Source organism: Staurois parvus, unplaced genomic scaffold (assembly GCF_062004578.1).
Source record: "Staurois parvus isolate SC_StPar_1 unplaced genomic scaffold, SC_StPar_1.0 ptg000230l, whole genome shotgun sequence".
Classification (NCBI taxonomy): Eukaryota; Metazoa; Chordata; class Amphibia; order Anura; family Ranidae; genus Staurois; species Staurois parvus.
The window spans coordinates 7,311,350-7,326,450 of record NW_028318026.1 but is presented as its reverse complement, the minus strand read 5'-3'; the positions used below and the strand labels follow the sequence as shown (position 1 = coordinate 7,326,450).

Below are 15,101 nucleotides of genomic sequence, written 5' to 3'. Positions count from 1 at the left end.
TGCAAGGTCCAACAAACTTTGGCTTGGTCTAGGAGAGCCGCTTTATAGTATAACATAACATTAGGGGCTCAGAGCCCTGCAATGGATCTTGGTATACTGAGTAAGGATGATTTCAGACAGTATTTACAAGCTGTCCAAATGAACTGGTTGAGAATGCTTTGAATTTTTATGTGGGAGGAGGAACATTTTAGTAAGGGCTATAGTCCCTGCCCATGAGGTTTTGAGTGACAACATGGAAGTACATACTGTACACTCTGGAGTTTCCAAGTATCCCATTGTGAAGGTTCCCCTTTTGCTTCCTGTCCTGTACACATCAAAAAGTTCAACACATGTTTAAGAGTAGATTTCCCTCATTTTGACAAGATTTCTTCTTGCTTCTTTTTTGTGTCTACAGGATTGGAAGTGAATTCCCTTCCTCACTGTAGGACCTCACTGCATTTTTGGAGAAAATAGTGACCAGTTGGGGGTGTGTTTGTGTTTTCAATGGATGAACATTTTTGATGGCTACTTTGAAACTGCTTTAGACAAAGATAAAAATGTTAATTCTTGGGGGTATAAGCTGAGAAATTTAAAGCAGTATTACATCCAAAAGCAAACATTCACTATAATGTAAAGCGCTGAGCAAACCGTTGGAGCTATATAAATCCTGTATAATAATATAATAATAATAATTTATTGTGTTGCAGCTTACCAATTCTGAACTGTGATGGCTGCATTCATTTTCTTTTTGAGGCTTTCTTTATTTTAATTTCATCTTATGATCCAGTCAGTACATTTGTTGTTTTTCAAATGAACAAGCACTTCTGCAAATGTAGCAATTACAGGGTTATTATTATTATTACATCGAGTTTATATAGCGCCAAAGGGTTTGCTCAGCGCTGTACAATAGGGGGGACAATACATGGCACAGTACAACAAAAACAGACCGGGTTCGAGGGGTAAGAGGGCCCTACTCTTTCAAGCTTACAATCTAGGAGGGAGGGGGTAGTGGAACAATAGGAAGTGGCTGAGGGGGATGAAGTGGTGGGAGGAATGAGGGAGAATGGCCGTTAGGTGAGGGTGGGGTAGGCTTCCCTGAAGAGATGGGTTTTGAGGGAGCGCCTGAATGTGGGGAGGGAAGGTGACAGTCGGATGGATTGGGGCAGTGAGTTCCAGAGGATAGGGGAGGACCTGGAGAAGTCCTGCAGTCGTGCATGGGAGGAGGAGACCAGGGAGCAGGATAGAAGGAGGTCCTGTGAGGAGCAAAGGGTACGGGTAGGGTGGTACTTGGGGATCAGGTTGGTGAGGTCGTCAGGGGCAGTGTTATGAACGGCTTTGTAGGTCAGGATTAGAAGTTTAAATTTGATGCGTTGGGCAATCGGGAGCCAGTGGAGGGAGAGGCAGAGGGGGGTGGCAGAGGTGGAGCGGGTGGTGAGGTGGATGAGTCTGGCCGCTGAGTTCAGGATGGTCTGGAGCGGGGAGAGCCTGCACTTGGGTAAGCCAATGAGAAGAGAGATGCAGTAGTCAAGGCGTGAGATGATGAGGGAGTGTACAAGAAGTTTGGTGGAGTCTGGGGTGAGGAAGGCACGTATCTTGGCAATATTGCGGAGATGGAGCCTGCAGGTGTTTGTAAGTGATTTGACATGAGGCAGGAAGGAGAGGTTCGAGTCAAGAATGACGCCAAGGACTTTGGCTTACGGGGCGGGAATGATAGTGGTGTTGGTGGTGGTGATGGATAGGATGGGAGGGGGGGTGTGGGCAGGGGGAAAGATGAGGAGTTCGGTTTTGGAGAGGATAGGATTGAGGAAATGGAGCGACATCCAGTCTGAGATGTCGTTTAGGAGGTGAGTGATGCGGGTGGAGATAGTGGGGGTGAGGAGAGGGGTGGAGAGGTAAATTTGGGTGTCGTCAGCATAGAGGTGATAATTAAAGCCATGGGAGTGTATGAGTGTGCCCAGGGAGGAGGTGTAGATGGAGAAGAGAAGGGGTCCAAGGACAGAGCCTTGAGGGACCCCAACAGAGAGGGGGAGGGAGGGGGAGGTGGCGCCATTGTAGGTGATGCTGAAGGAGCGTCGGGATAAGTAAGATGAGAACCAGGAGAGAGCGGTATCTCTGATGCCAAGGGAGAGTAGTTTATTAAGGAGGAGGGGGTGGTCGACTGTGTCAAAGGCCGCAGAGAGGTCCAGGAGAAGGAGGACAGAGTAGTCGCCTTTGGCTTTGGCGTTTAGTAGGTCGTTAGTGATTTTGAGGAGAGCAGTTTCGGTGGAGTGTAGGGGACGGAAGCCAGACTGTAATGGGTCAAGGAGGTTATTGTCAATATGGTGGGCGCTTAGGCGATCGTAGACTATGCGCTCAAGGAGCTTGGAGGTGAGTGGCAGCAGGGAGATGGGTCTGAGGTTGTTGGGGTCTGCGGGATCCAGGGAGGGCTTTTTGAGGATGGGGGTGATATGTGCGTGCTTTAGGGGGGAGGGGAAAGCGCCAGTAGAGAGGGAGAGATTGAAGATGTGGGTGAGGGAGCGGATGAGGGAAGAGGGGGGTGACCAGAGGAGTTGAGAGGGGATAGGGTCCAGGGGGCAGGTAGTGAGGTGGGCTTCTGAGAGGACCTTGACGACTTCCTCAGTAGTGACAGGGCTGAGGGAGTGCAATGCAGGGGGGGGGTATGGTGGGCGGGGCCTTGGGAGAGGTGGAGGGCAGTGCAGTTGTGAGGGCAGAGGAGGGGGGAGAGGAAGGGGTGAGGAGGCTAGGTGGGGAGGTAGATTGTGAGTTGACAATGTCCTTACGGATATCGTCAATCTTGTTACGGAAATGGGTGGCAATCTCGTGGGCGGTGAGAGAGGTACTGAGTGGAGGAGGGGGGGGGGAGAGAGCAGGGAGTTGAAGGTGGAGAAGAGTCGGCGGGGGCAGGAGGAGAGGGTGTTGATTAGGTTAACAAAGTAAGCCTGCTTGGCGGCGTGGAGGGAGGAGGTGTAAGTGAGGAAGGCAAATTTGTAGAGGGAGAATGCGTGAGGGGACCTGGTTTTGCGCCACAGTCTCTCCAATGCGCGACTGCGACGTTTGAGGCGTTAATACAGAATTTGATATTCTATTTAATAGAATATTATATTAATCTATTCTATTTAATAGAATATATTATATTTATATATATATATATATATATATATATATATATATATATATATTTAATGATATTCTATTTAATAGAATATTTAATAGAATATTAATACAGAATTTGAGGTTGGAGCAAACCATTTACCACTTGCAGGGGTGCTTACAATTATCGGCTTTTATTTATTTATGTAAATCTTTTATCTCAAAAGGGAAAAAACCTTTTGCTGTAACTGCTGATAAAGTATTATCTGGAGTTTAGCTTCAGTTTGTTAGCAATTTTAAGTCTTCTAGTACATTTAACTTTCCCCTACCCCCCAGACTGACAATGCTCCCGTCCAAAGGTGCCCCTGTCATCCAGAGTGGAGGCACTCTAATACAGGAGGTGTGTTAATGGCCAAATCACCAGGGGAAAACATAGGGAAAAATCCTAGAAGGAAAACAAATGCATCTACAATGTCTAAGGATGATATATATATATATATATATATATATATATATATATATATTACATTTTTGGGTTTGGGTTTAATACTGCTTTAAAGTATAGTCCAAAGCAAAATGTTTTTTAGAGGGATTAGGTTTTTAAAACTATATTTGTCCCTAGGTAGATTCACTGTCTGTAATTGTTTTATTTCCAGTGCCAGGCAGGATTAATACAGAATTGAAGGGGACAAAAGTTTTGGCTTTAGACACATATTTGTGCTAAACTGTGGACACAACTGAAAATACGTTTTTGAGGTTTTTTTCGTAATTACTGGTAACATGTTAACAAATATTCATGAATATATGAAATATGTTTCTGTTTCAGTACTACAAACATAAGGAAAAATCTGGACCATATTAAAAGAGGAGATGCACAGTTTATAAATGGTTATTTTTCTGTGTAACTAAAGAGTACCAGTGAGCTTGAGTTCAGCCCAAACCCATCGGTTAGCTGTCATTGCTGGGCAAATGAGCTGTGGGCGAGAGACTCCCTGCTGCACAGTTGCACATACACAAGGGGCATAATTATTCTAAAATGTCACTTGTGCTATAATTAGGTCAATGATCTTACGTGTATCCCGTCTAGAGCAATATGTCTAGAGCAATATGGGGAATCTCTCGCCGGCAGCTCATTATCCAAGCAATGACTGATAACGTCCGAGTTTGGACAAACGTGGATTTTCACTGAACCCAAGCCCGAACCCAAGCTCATCACTACTAAGGAGAACTTGACAGATTAGTAGCATTATCATTATTTCAATCATCGAACATGCATCTGGAAGATAGTGGGCTGTCTTGGCATCTTGCGTCCAGGAAGTGCTGGGAATGCATTTTTAAATATATCTTCAGAATGCATGTTTGTACAGTCTACTGCACTTTTGGCTATATTATGAGCCCATCCATGGGACTGTGCATTGTTTACATTTTAAAGGAGAACTTAGGCCAAAGCCTTCTTCTCCTGGGGATCACAGGAGTGCACTTAGTTCAGCACTCCTATGACCCATGTCACAGAGCCAGTCCAGGCTCTGGGCAGATCCCAACTTTAAAGTCGGGATCCACCCAGATACCTGCACCAGCAGCTGGCTCAGCCTCCTAGTGATTAACTGAGAGAGAGCCAGTTGCTCCCACCTCCTGCACAGATCAATGCATCAGTGAGTAATGGAGGGCAGCGCAGTGAGTGTGGACTGACAGTCACCAGCTTTTTGCTCAGTGATCTGAGCGATCAGCGGTCTTTGAGGCGGTGGGGGACAGATGCAGCATTGGACTGATGCTGCATCCGCCTAGGCCTAGGTGAATATGTATCTTTGTTTTGTTTTTTTTTACATACTGAACTTCTCTTTTAATAGTGTCTTTCTATATATTATCTTTAATTAATATGTTTTGTATACCACAAAAAATAGCAATTTAAAATATTTTTACAGGTAAATACTAAATATTTAATATTAATATTTGCAATTCCAGTTAACAAGTAGATCTTTGAATTCCTTTTTAGATGCTTACCAGCCTACCTGTAACTGCTCTGCTGAAAAAAGCTTTGTTGTTTATTTTAGTATAAGTTCCAACTTAGAGACACAACTCTGTGATTCAGATAAGTGATTCATCCCCACTTCCCTCATGCCTCTTTCTTTTCTGTATGTTTCAGTAAAAGCTTTCGGCAGAGGTGTAACTAGAACCTTCAGGGCAAGAAACCATGACCCCCACATCCCTGGACTGGAACCCTTTGCTCTCATTGCGGGGCCCTTTATCACGGTCCCACAGTGGGATCCTTTCAAATGTTCTGCAGTGGGCCATCCTCCTGCTGTCTTGGGTAGGTTTGCCACCTTTTCTTCAACCCAAACCCGAACACTTTGGCAGCGCGCAGCAATCTTTTTTTTTTTGTAGTATACACTATACATATATTTTGCGATTACATTCCCCCCTTACATCAGAGTCCACAGAGATCCCCCTTTACTTCTGAATCCACAGTGTTTCTCTTTACATCTGAATCTGCAGAGTTCCCCTTTACATCTGAAGCTGCAGAGTTCTCTTACATCTGAACTCGCAGAGTTTGCTCACACTGTAAGGGGGGCTCTGCCGACTCTGATGTAAGGGAAAACTCTGGGGACTCTAATTTAAGGGGGAACACTGAGAACTCTGATGTGAGAACTTTGATGTAAGGAGGAATGCTGCAGACTTTGGTGTAAAGGAGAACTCTAATATAAGGGAGTCTCCCCACTTATATCAGAGTTCTCAGCATTCCCCTTTAATCAGGATTCCCTGATCCCCCATTACATTAGAGTTTGAATAGTTCTCCCTTACATCACAGATCGCAGAGCCACCCTTAAATCAGAATCCACAGAACCAGAGTTTGCACAGCCACCCTTACATTAGAGTCCGCTGAGCTCCTCTTGCATCAGAGTCCACACAGATCCCCTTAGATCAGAGTCCGCAGAGCCCTCCTTACATCATAGTCCGCACAGCCCCCTTTACATCAGAGTCCATAGAATTTCCACATCAGAGTCCATAGAATTTCCACCCCCCACTAGGGGGGTCTCTGATCACCAAAGCCCCCTTACATCAGAGTCCACAGAGCACCCCTTACATTACTGTATTCACTGGAAGGCAGGAGACAGAAGGGAGGGAGAGGGGAGACTTCAGTCAGAGACAGGGGATAGAGGGTGAGTTTACTCACCCCAGGATGGAGGCTCAGACATCAGCTGTCAGCAGTTTTTTTCTTCTTGCTGGTGACTGCTGACTTCAAACATTCTTTCCCACATATCCCTGGGGGGTGTGGGTGGGGGAGGACAAGAGGAAAGGGGTTGGAGGGGGGGGGGGACTGTCAGTACTGGCTCTGAGCTGTGTGTGAGAGAAACATTCAGTTCAGAGCCTTGCAGCCAGCAATCCTGCGGGGCCCTCCACAGTGGCGGAACACCAGGGCCTGGTCGCAACTGCAACCTTTGCAAACCTGGTAGTTAAGCCACTGGCTTTAAGTTAGAGAGATGGTTTAAAAGCATACAATTTTCACTGTGCTTTTTATTTAGAAAACCCATCATGCTTTTTGATATCAGTGTCCTTGGGTGCACCCTGTAATAATGTTTAATTATATATATAGCAATAAAGCATCAGTTTGAGAATGTATAAGCCTAAGAAAATACAACTGACCTGAAACCATTTTAGTTTTTATTTATGTAAAAGTCAGCATGTTGCATGTTTACTTTTCTTTAGGCCCTATGGGGTGTTTACAATCCCTGCTGATCATAAATGCCCACAGCAGCTGTATGCATGCCCCTTGTGCTTTTGTAAATAGTGCTATGGGTTTACAGCCTCCTGTGCATATATATACCATTGATGCGTTTATATATTTAGCCTCTCCATGAAAAGCTCTCAAGGCTTTTTTTTCCTTTCTATTATGCTAATAAATTGCTTTTCGAAGCTGATTTTCTTTGACTTAAAGCAAACCATACTTTCTGCTATGAATGCTCTAATCCAGAAGAAAGACTGAAACTTTTTTTTACCATCACCTCCTAAACAATATTTATTTTTAAAACTCTAAGTCTTTTGTTGTCTATCTATCATGTGGATTCCCACTTCTGTTTTGTGCTGCTGTGACACTCATAGCTGATACTGGAAATATTTGTTATTAGAATCTACAGTACTTGTACAAAAAGGCTCTATTCATTCTCAGATTATTCATTCCGGTGCTGCAGAGGATTTGACTTCTGGATGGGTTGAATTGTATTTAGAAAAGTTATTCCCTTGTCATTCATCGTACAGAAGTCATTTTGCTCACATCAAAATTTTATGCCTTTTCATTATACGTCTTTTGAAATTGAATTTGCACAAATTCACAGAGCACTTATAGTGTTGATGAGGTTTTTCCTCTAAAGAAAGATGAGTTCAGATAAGAAGAATTCAAGGAAAGAAATTGTTGAATAACCATATTTAAAAAAAATAAAGTAAAAAATAGAGTAAAAAGTTTTCATTACTATGAAGAGCATCATCTTGGATATAAATGGGTTAGGGTTTTACAAATCCAAATATTGAACTGGCCAAAAGAAAGTATTTAACAAAGTATGTGGCAACAAAAAAAGTACCTTTTTATACATTGCTGACAAAAAATGGCCAGATATTATATGTATATATAAATATATATATATATAACACACAAATACATTTTGAAATTAGTGATGGGTCATCCTGATCTGGTTTGATTCACTAAGAGTTCAGTGAATCTAGCTCAAAATTTGGCAATCCTTAAAAAAAAAATCCATACAAATTTATGGGTTTAATTTTGTTGTTAAAGTCTGGCCACCTTTAGAAATAACAGGCAGACTACTCTAAAAAAAGGTGAAAATACATTACCCCTTTAAATAACATGTTTAGAGAATGCATTAATCTTTATGTGGTGTTACAGAACAGTATGATTTTCACAGATTATGATTTTCACCCTACCCTGGCAGAGCATAATTGACTGTTTAATTGCTTTTTCTGTGTACAGTTAGCTTGGCTTTTATATTGTACAGCAGCATCACCCCATTCTGATTCATTTCAGTTTAAAAAAAGGATTTTGTTTCTGATAGCTTTAGCAGTGAGACATGCTTTTTCATTAAACTGTAATGTGCCCACTTTTACTGGCATATAGAAGTTGGCCAGGAGTTCACTATGGCTGTCCTTGCTCTTGCTGATGCTCTTCTACTTGCCAAAGTGTAACAAACTCTCATTATAAATTAACCACTTGATCTCTGGAAGGCTTTACCCCCTTCATGACTAGGCCATATTTCGCTATTCAGCACCGCACTACTTTACTGGACTGGCAATCAAGCTAATGTAACACTGTACCCAAATGAATTTTTCATCTTTTTTCACACAAATAGAACTTTCTTTTTGGGGCTATTTGATTACCACTGGGTTTTTTTTTATTTTTGTGCAATATTAACAGAAAAAGACCAAACATTTTGAAAAAAAAATACTTTCTACTTTCTGTATAAAATAAATACATATCCAATAAAATCAAATTTAGTCATAAATTTAGGTCGAAATGTATTCTGCTAAACGTCTTTGGAAAAAAAATCTCAATAAGCGTATATTAATTTATTTGTGTGAAAGTTATAGTGTCTACAAACTTTGGCATATATATTTGAAAATCGATCAATCCTGTTGTAATGACAGCCTATCATATTTCAATACAAGTACCCCCAAAAGGACTTTTCGGAAAGTAGACAGTCTGAGGTATTTAGTAAGAAGCATGGGGAGTTTTTTTAAATTGTATTTAAAATTTCAAATTGTCATTTTTTTGTTACAGTTTTTTTTAAATACGGTCACCAGTGCAGTACAGTCTCATCAGATGACTGGTGTGGCAGTGATTAGATATACTGACTGGTGAAAGTATGTGAAAAAGTATAACAAAAACAAAATAACCCCCGCGCTAGCCCACCAAAACCTCAAATAAACAAACATGTTGCCGCTCACAGCTATCATGTGTTCCCACACCACAAAAGAAGTTAAAATAATTCAAAGTGCAGTGCAACAATATGAACAACTTAAATAAAATGTGCAAAATAACACAGATAATTACACCATAAATGAAACAAACATCATAAAGTGGAGTCCATATGTTAATCTCAAAAAGTCTTCAAATGTGTTTCATGTTTCTGGCTCCTTGCCATTCATAAAACTCTTTCATATGTGATCGACAATATATAGCAGTCTGTGTTCCACCGCAATGCCCACCACCTGTCACTTCAGCCTCTTACTTCACAGTTTGACTCACTCTCAGTTAAGTTCATAAGCGCTTTCCCAGACTGCTATATATTGTGGACAGGGGCGGACTGACCATTCGGGCACTCAGGCACTGCCTGAGAGCCCGGGGTCAGTAGGGGGCCCAATGAAATGCCCCTGTTACCTTTTTACAGGCTTTTTTGGGTGTGCTATGTGTGGGCAAGGACACAGGGGTCCCATGATCCCTTAATGCCCGGGGGCCCCATGACTTGTCAGTCCGCCACTGATTGTGGATCACATATGAAAGAGTTTTATGAATAGCAAGGTGTCAGAAACATGAAACACATTCGATGAAAGACTTTCTGAGATTAATATATGGATTCCACTTTATGATGTTTGTTTTGTTTATGTTGTAATAATCTTTGGTATTTTGCACATTTTATTCAATGTGTTCATATTGTTGCGTTGCACTTTGAATTATTTAAAACAAAATACTCTGGGGGTGATCAAGGATTTTTTACACTGTGATTTCTGTTGCAGTGATGCTCACTGTAACAGTAATGGTTTGCACTGTCATGAATAGGTTACATTTAAAACAGCTGTGATTACTATTGTGTGCTGTGATTAGCCCACAGCTATCACATGGTACAGGGTGCTGTGATTGGCCTCAGTATCATGTGTGAGACAATCATAGCATCACTATAGGAAGCACAGCTGTTATGAATGAAATTCATTCATAACAGCTTTGTTAACATTGTGATAATGGGAACACATGATCCCCCTGGCCAATCAAAGCAGACTGGGACTGGGAGCCGTCACAGGAGGGGCGCTTTGGTGCATATGTGATAAGCGACGTATAGGTATGTCGCTTATTCTACTTGTGCAGACCACAGTACATGTATTGTGGGTGGTCCAGAAGTGGTTAAAGTGGATTTCCAGGCTATTGCTAACTATGCTTAAACTGGCTCCCACCCTCCTTCTAAATCCTTTTCAAACTACTCTGTAGAAGAAAGATACATATACCTACTTATTCCAAGATTGCCCCAGTCTAGTCACGTGATCTTCCCAGCAGCAAGCTACAGGGGAGAGGAGAGTCACTGACAACAGCTGAAATGCCGGGGTGGTGACATCACCCATTGGCTTACTATAGGAATCCATTGTTGGCTGTCATTCCTCTCCCCTGAAGCTGACCACTGGGATCTGAACACATGACCGGACTGGAGTGCTCTCATAATAGATAAGTATAAGCATCTTCCTTCTACAATGTGATAAGAATAGGATTTAGAACAGGGGTGGCAGCAGGTTTAAGTATAGTTAGCAATAGCCTTGAATTCCACTGTAACAGACCACAGAAAACACAGCGGTGTAAATTTGGCCAGCAGAAAGAACACTTTGCAAGGAAGAATTGGCTGAAATGTAATTACAAAAAGACAGGTGTTTTAGTACAACAATTAAGTGACTGCATAACACAAGTCAGGATGAAATTGGCCAGCACTAGTACAGTTTTAATTAGCAAGACTAGGCTTGCATTAGTAGAGGTAAGGGCACAAGCTGGGGCTTTCCTACAAGAATTAAGATACTGCAGAAGATACGGCAGTATAAATTGGCCAGCTACAGGATAGTTTTGATCAGGGATAATAAGCCTAACTGGTGTATGCCTAACTTTTATTTTATCTATTGGGATACATGAGTAGAGTGAATGCTAGTAATATAATGTAAGATAGTTTAGGTGCACACTGTTCTTGAATTTATTTTTTTCCCTGTCAAATGATGCAGCAGCATGCTGCAAAGAAAAGGCAGCTTCAAGAACAAGTGAACACTTTTCTTTAAACAGTCCAAACTTTAAAAGGCCCTATCAACATGAAATAAATATAAAAAAAACTCCCCAAAAAGTTGAAAACCCCAAAATTCCACCACTGACACTGATACTATGACACTATGGCTACTCCGTGCTTTCCCTTTTATAGTGAATGGGCTGGCTCATCCAATATCCCCCCTATTGCCCCTCCTATATTTTCTAGGCATAGTTCAAAAGCCAAGCAGTGCAATATCCATCAGGATTGCGAATCTCAAACCCACAGGAATTGCCTCAAATCCGTGTAAGCAGTGAAGTTGAACCTCAAACCGCAGATAAGATGTTAACTGAACAAGGAAAATAGATGAGATATAGTGAATCCAAGTCCTGGGTTTAGTAACACTTTAAGAAAAAGCTGTATGTTCTACTTTGCCTTTGGAAGTTTGGCTCCTGAATGGGAGTGTCTGTGTTCAATACAATGAGCTGATACACATGCAGGGTTTTAATTAGAAAAGTTGCACTGTTTGCACCACTTAAACATTATTGCTTGAAAAGGAAAGATCATTTTTAACAACATTAATGTACAATATTGCTTGTGTAGCAATTTTTACATGCTATATTTTTTATTTGCTATATTTTTTGTCACAAAAGTGGAGTTGTTATATCTAATATACTACCCCCCAGAAGTACCCAGGATTCACAATACTGAGGTAGAACTGTACTTTCACACATGAAAATTAAATCTCTCAACATATGGATTTTATGAAGTACCTTCTCTTTGCTATGGCCGTGACAAGGATTTTTTTTTTTTTGTTTCACCGCATGACACTCTAATATTTTACCCCTTAGGTCTTCACCACTGGCAACAGTCAGCATGCAGTCAAAGCCTGTTACTGAAACATTAGCAAGGTTGTACCCAATAAACAGCCTGTGGACAGGGTGATAGACATTCCTGCAGAGGCATAATTCAGGAGGAGAGTTTAGGCAGGTGATAGAAGGAGAATAAACAAACTAAATGAATGATAGATAACAAGAACCAAAGGACAAAACAAGGTTGGAAGAGTATCTGTCAGGGTTCGAAGAAGCAATAGGAAGCATATGCTCAGGTGCTGTTTCAGAGCACTGATCTGAATTTTGATTTCTTCTTCCAAGGTGAAGCAGCAAGCCTGCTGCAGCACCGCTGTGCTGCAATTACCTTGTGGTGTAGGAACATGCCTGTGTTGAGTGCATCCAGCTACTTGACCAAGAGGCGCTAAGTCCAATGGCATAGAGTGCATGAAGATGTGGGATGTGAGGGCCCAGAGGTGGCTTGTTGCATAAAGATGGAGAAGTGATAATAAGGCACTGATTTTTACTCATTACTGTCTTTTTTTATAAAAAAAAGACCATTTCTTTGCAGGCGTTCTGGTCCTGTGCCTCCTGTTTTTTTTCCCTACACCCTCCAGTGCTCCAGAGACACATATTTATAAGATAAATGGGTCAGGCTTTTTCTATATCAGTAAATAGATTGCATGCTGTCCACTTCACACTGACTGCACCATCAGTTCCATTTATTTGTTGTAGCTGTTTTAATATTTGTTCTTTCACAGTACCTGTCTAAAACATGTTTAATAAAGATGAAACAGCCTCATTTGACTAGACTCAGCAAGCATTGTGCTGGTAGGTCCAGATCATGAATTCCGCTGAAATTGTTTTACAGCATGACCCATTGCTTTGAATCAGATTTCAAGTCAAAGTCAACATAGATTTTAAAATGCACCATATTTATGAAAAGTCATGCTTATTCAATATGTCTCTTACAGATGTCAGTGATAGGTCTATTCAACTAGCTTATATCTGTTACCTTTTTGTTTCACAGAAAATACGTATTTTCATATTAGGTCCATATAGATAATACTCCAATTTTGATTTAATTTATCTTGATTTAATTCAAAATATTAACAGAATTGTACCTAAAATTGCTACACGTCTGAAAGTAATAGTATTAGTAATAGTAAATAGTATTACTATTTTAATAGTATTACTATTTTACCAATTAGTTGTTATTTTGTTCTCTTTTGCTTTCTTCAACTACACCTGTGTTATCATTTTCGAACATGATAGATTTCCTCAACAATGGCTTTTACCATTTCTGAATTGATAGAAGGAGAGATGAATGTGTAACAGCATCCCAAATTATTGCCCTTGCTATATAACATATTTTAATATTAGAAACTTCAAGTTTGTACTGAAATCCGTTATAGATTCCTGGGGTTTTTATCCTACTTATTTATTTTATTTATTTCAGGTACATACATAGCGCCATCAATTTATGCAGTGCTTTACATACAGCATATATTGTACATTCACATCAGTCCCTAACTCTTGAGGAGGGTACAATCTAAGGTCTGTAACTCACATTCAAACATACACATACTGGGGCCAATTTAGACAGGAGTCAGTTAACCTACCAACATGTCTTTGAAGTATGGGAGAAAACCGGGGTATCCGGAGTAAACCCATGCAGGCGCAGGTAGAACATGCAATCTCCACGCAGGTAGTGCCATGGTTGGGATACCACTCAATGACCTTAGTGCTGCCAGGCATAAGTGCTAACCACTATTAAATAGTAATATTGAGTAGTTCCCCCTTTGCCACCAAAACAGTCCCTTTTGCTGCCAAAACAGCCCTGACAAATTAAGGCATGGATTCCACTAGAATTCTGAGACCCTGAATTCTTGAAGATGATATACCTGCTCATTTGTCTTAGCATAAGCCTCCAGGTAATCCAAATTCGACTTGCATGAACCACACGTTTGAGATCTCCCCTGAGTGGCTAGATGATATTAAGCCCAGGAGACTGTGATGGCCACTTTAAAACCTTCACCTTTTTTTTGTTGTAGCCACTGGGGGGTCAACTTGGCCTTGTGCTAAGGGTCACTGTCTTGCTGGAAGGTCCAATAGTGTCCCATGCACAGTTTTCGTATAGAAGAATGACAATTGTGTGCCAGCATTTTCTGATAACATGCTACATTCATTTTGCCATCAATAAGATTCCCCATGCCTTAAGAGCTCACACACCCCCAAAACATCAGTGAGCGGCCACCATGCTTCACAGTGGGGATGGTATTCTTGTCGCTAAAGGCCTTTTTGGCCCCTCTCCAAACATAGAGCTTATGGTTGTGACTAGAATGCTCTATTTTGGTCCCATCACTTCAGACTACAGTGCACCAGAAGCTGTGAGCCATGTTAAGGTGATGTCGGGCATATTGTAACTGGGCTTTTTTGTGGCATTGGTATAGTAAAAGCTTCTTTCTGGCAAGTCGATCATGCAAGTAATTTTTGTTCAAGTGCTCCTTGGAACAACCATGCTATCTTTTTCCAGAGCAGCCTGTATTTCTCCTGAAGTTACTTATAGGTTTTTCTTTATATCCTGAAAAATTCTTCTGGCAGTTGTGGCTGCAATCTTTTTTGGTGTATACTGACCTTGGCTTGGTATCAAGAGATTCCCGAATCTTCTTAAAGTGGAAGTAAACCCACTTTTGTATCTTTTACCTACAGGTAAGCCTCAATAAAGCTTACCTGTATTTAAAATAAATATGTCCTAAAGGTGCACCGTTTTTGTTAGCTGGCGCCTACACTCTGATGTATACTAGCACATTATGACATTACCTTCCAGGGGATTTTTATTTTTTCTCAAGCCGCAGTTTACTACTTCTTTAATAAGTGATTGAACAATACTGACTGGCATATTCAAGGCTTTGGATATCTTTTTATATCCTTTTCCATCTTTATAAAGCTCTGTTACCTTGTTACGCAGATCTTTTGACAGTTCTTTTGCTCCCCATGACTCAGTATCTAGTCTGCTCAGCACCTCCACATGAGAGCTAACAAATTGACTATTTATTCACAGACACTAAATGCAATTTAAAAGGCCACACATGTGGAAAATTAACCTTTAATTGCCATTTTAACCTGTGTTAATACCTTGCCATGGTATGTAAACTTATCATCAGGGCCATTTGGGTGATTTCTGTTATCATTATGATTTACAAAGGAG

At 41.1% G+C, this 15,101-nt stretch overlaps 1 protein-coding gene across 4 annotated transcripts in view; it reads left to right on the top strand.

Moving 5' to 3' along the window:
* RALYL (RALY RNA binding protein like) overlaps positions 1 to 15,101 on the top strand; it is a 256,489-nt gene that overhangs the window by 195,000 nt on the left and 46,388 nt on the right. For 3 of the 4 annotated variants that reach the window (XM_089679728.1, XM_089679726.1, XM_089679725.1), the window contains one exon: positions 5,213 to 5,377. The exons of the other annotated variant lie outside the window; for it this stretch is intronic. In XM_089679728.1, the coding sequence (XP_089535854.1) occupies positions 5,213 to 5,377 (165 nt within the window). The remainder of the gene's footprint in view (positions 1 to 5,212; positions 5,378 to 15,101) is intronic. 4 annotated transcript variants of the gene reach the window in all.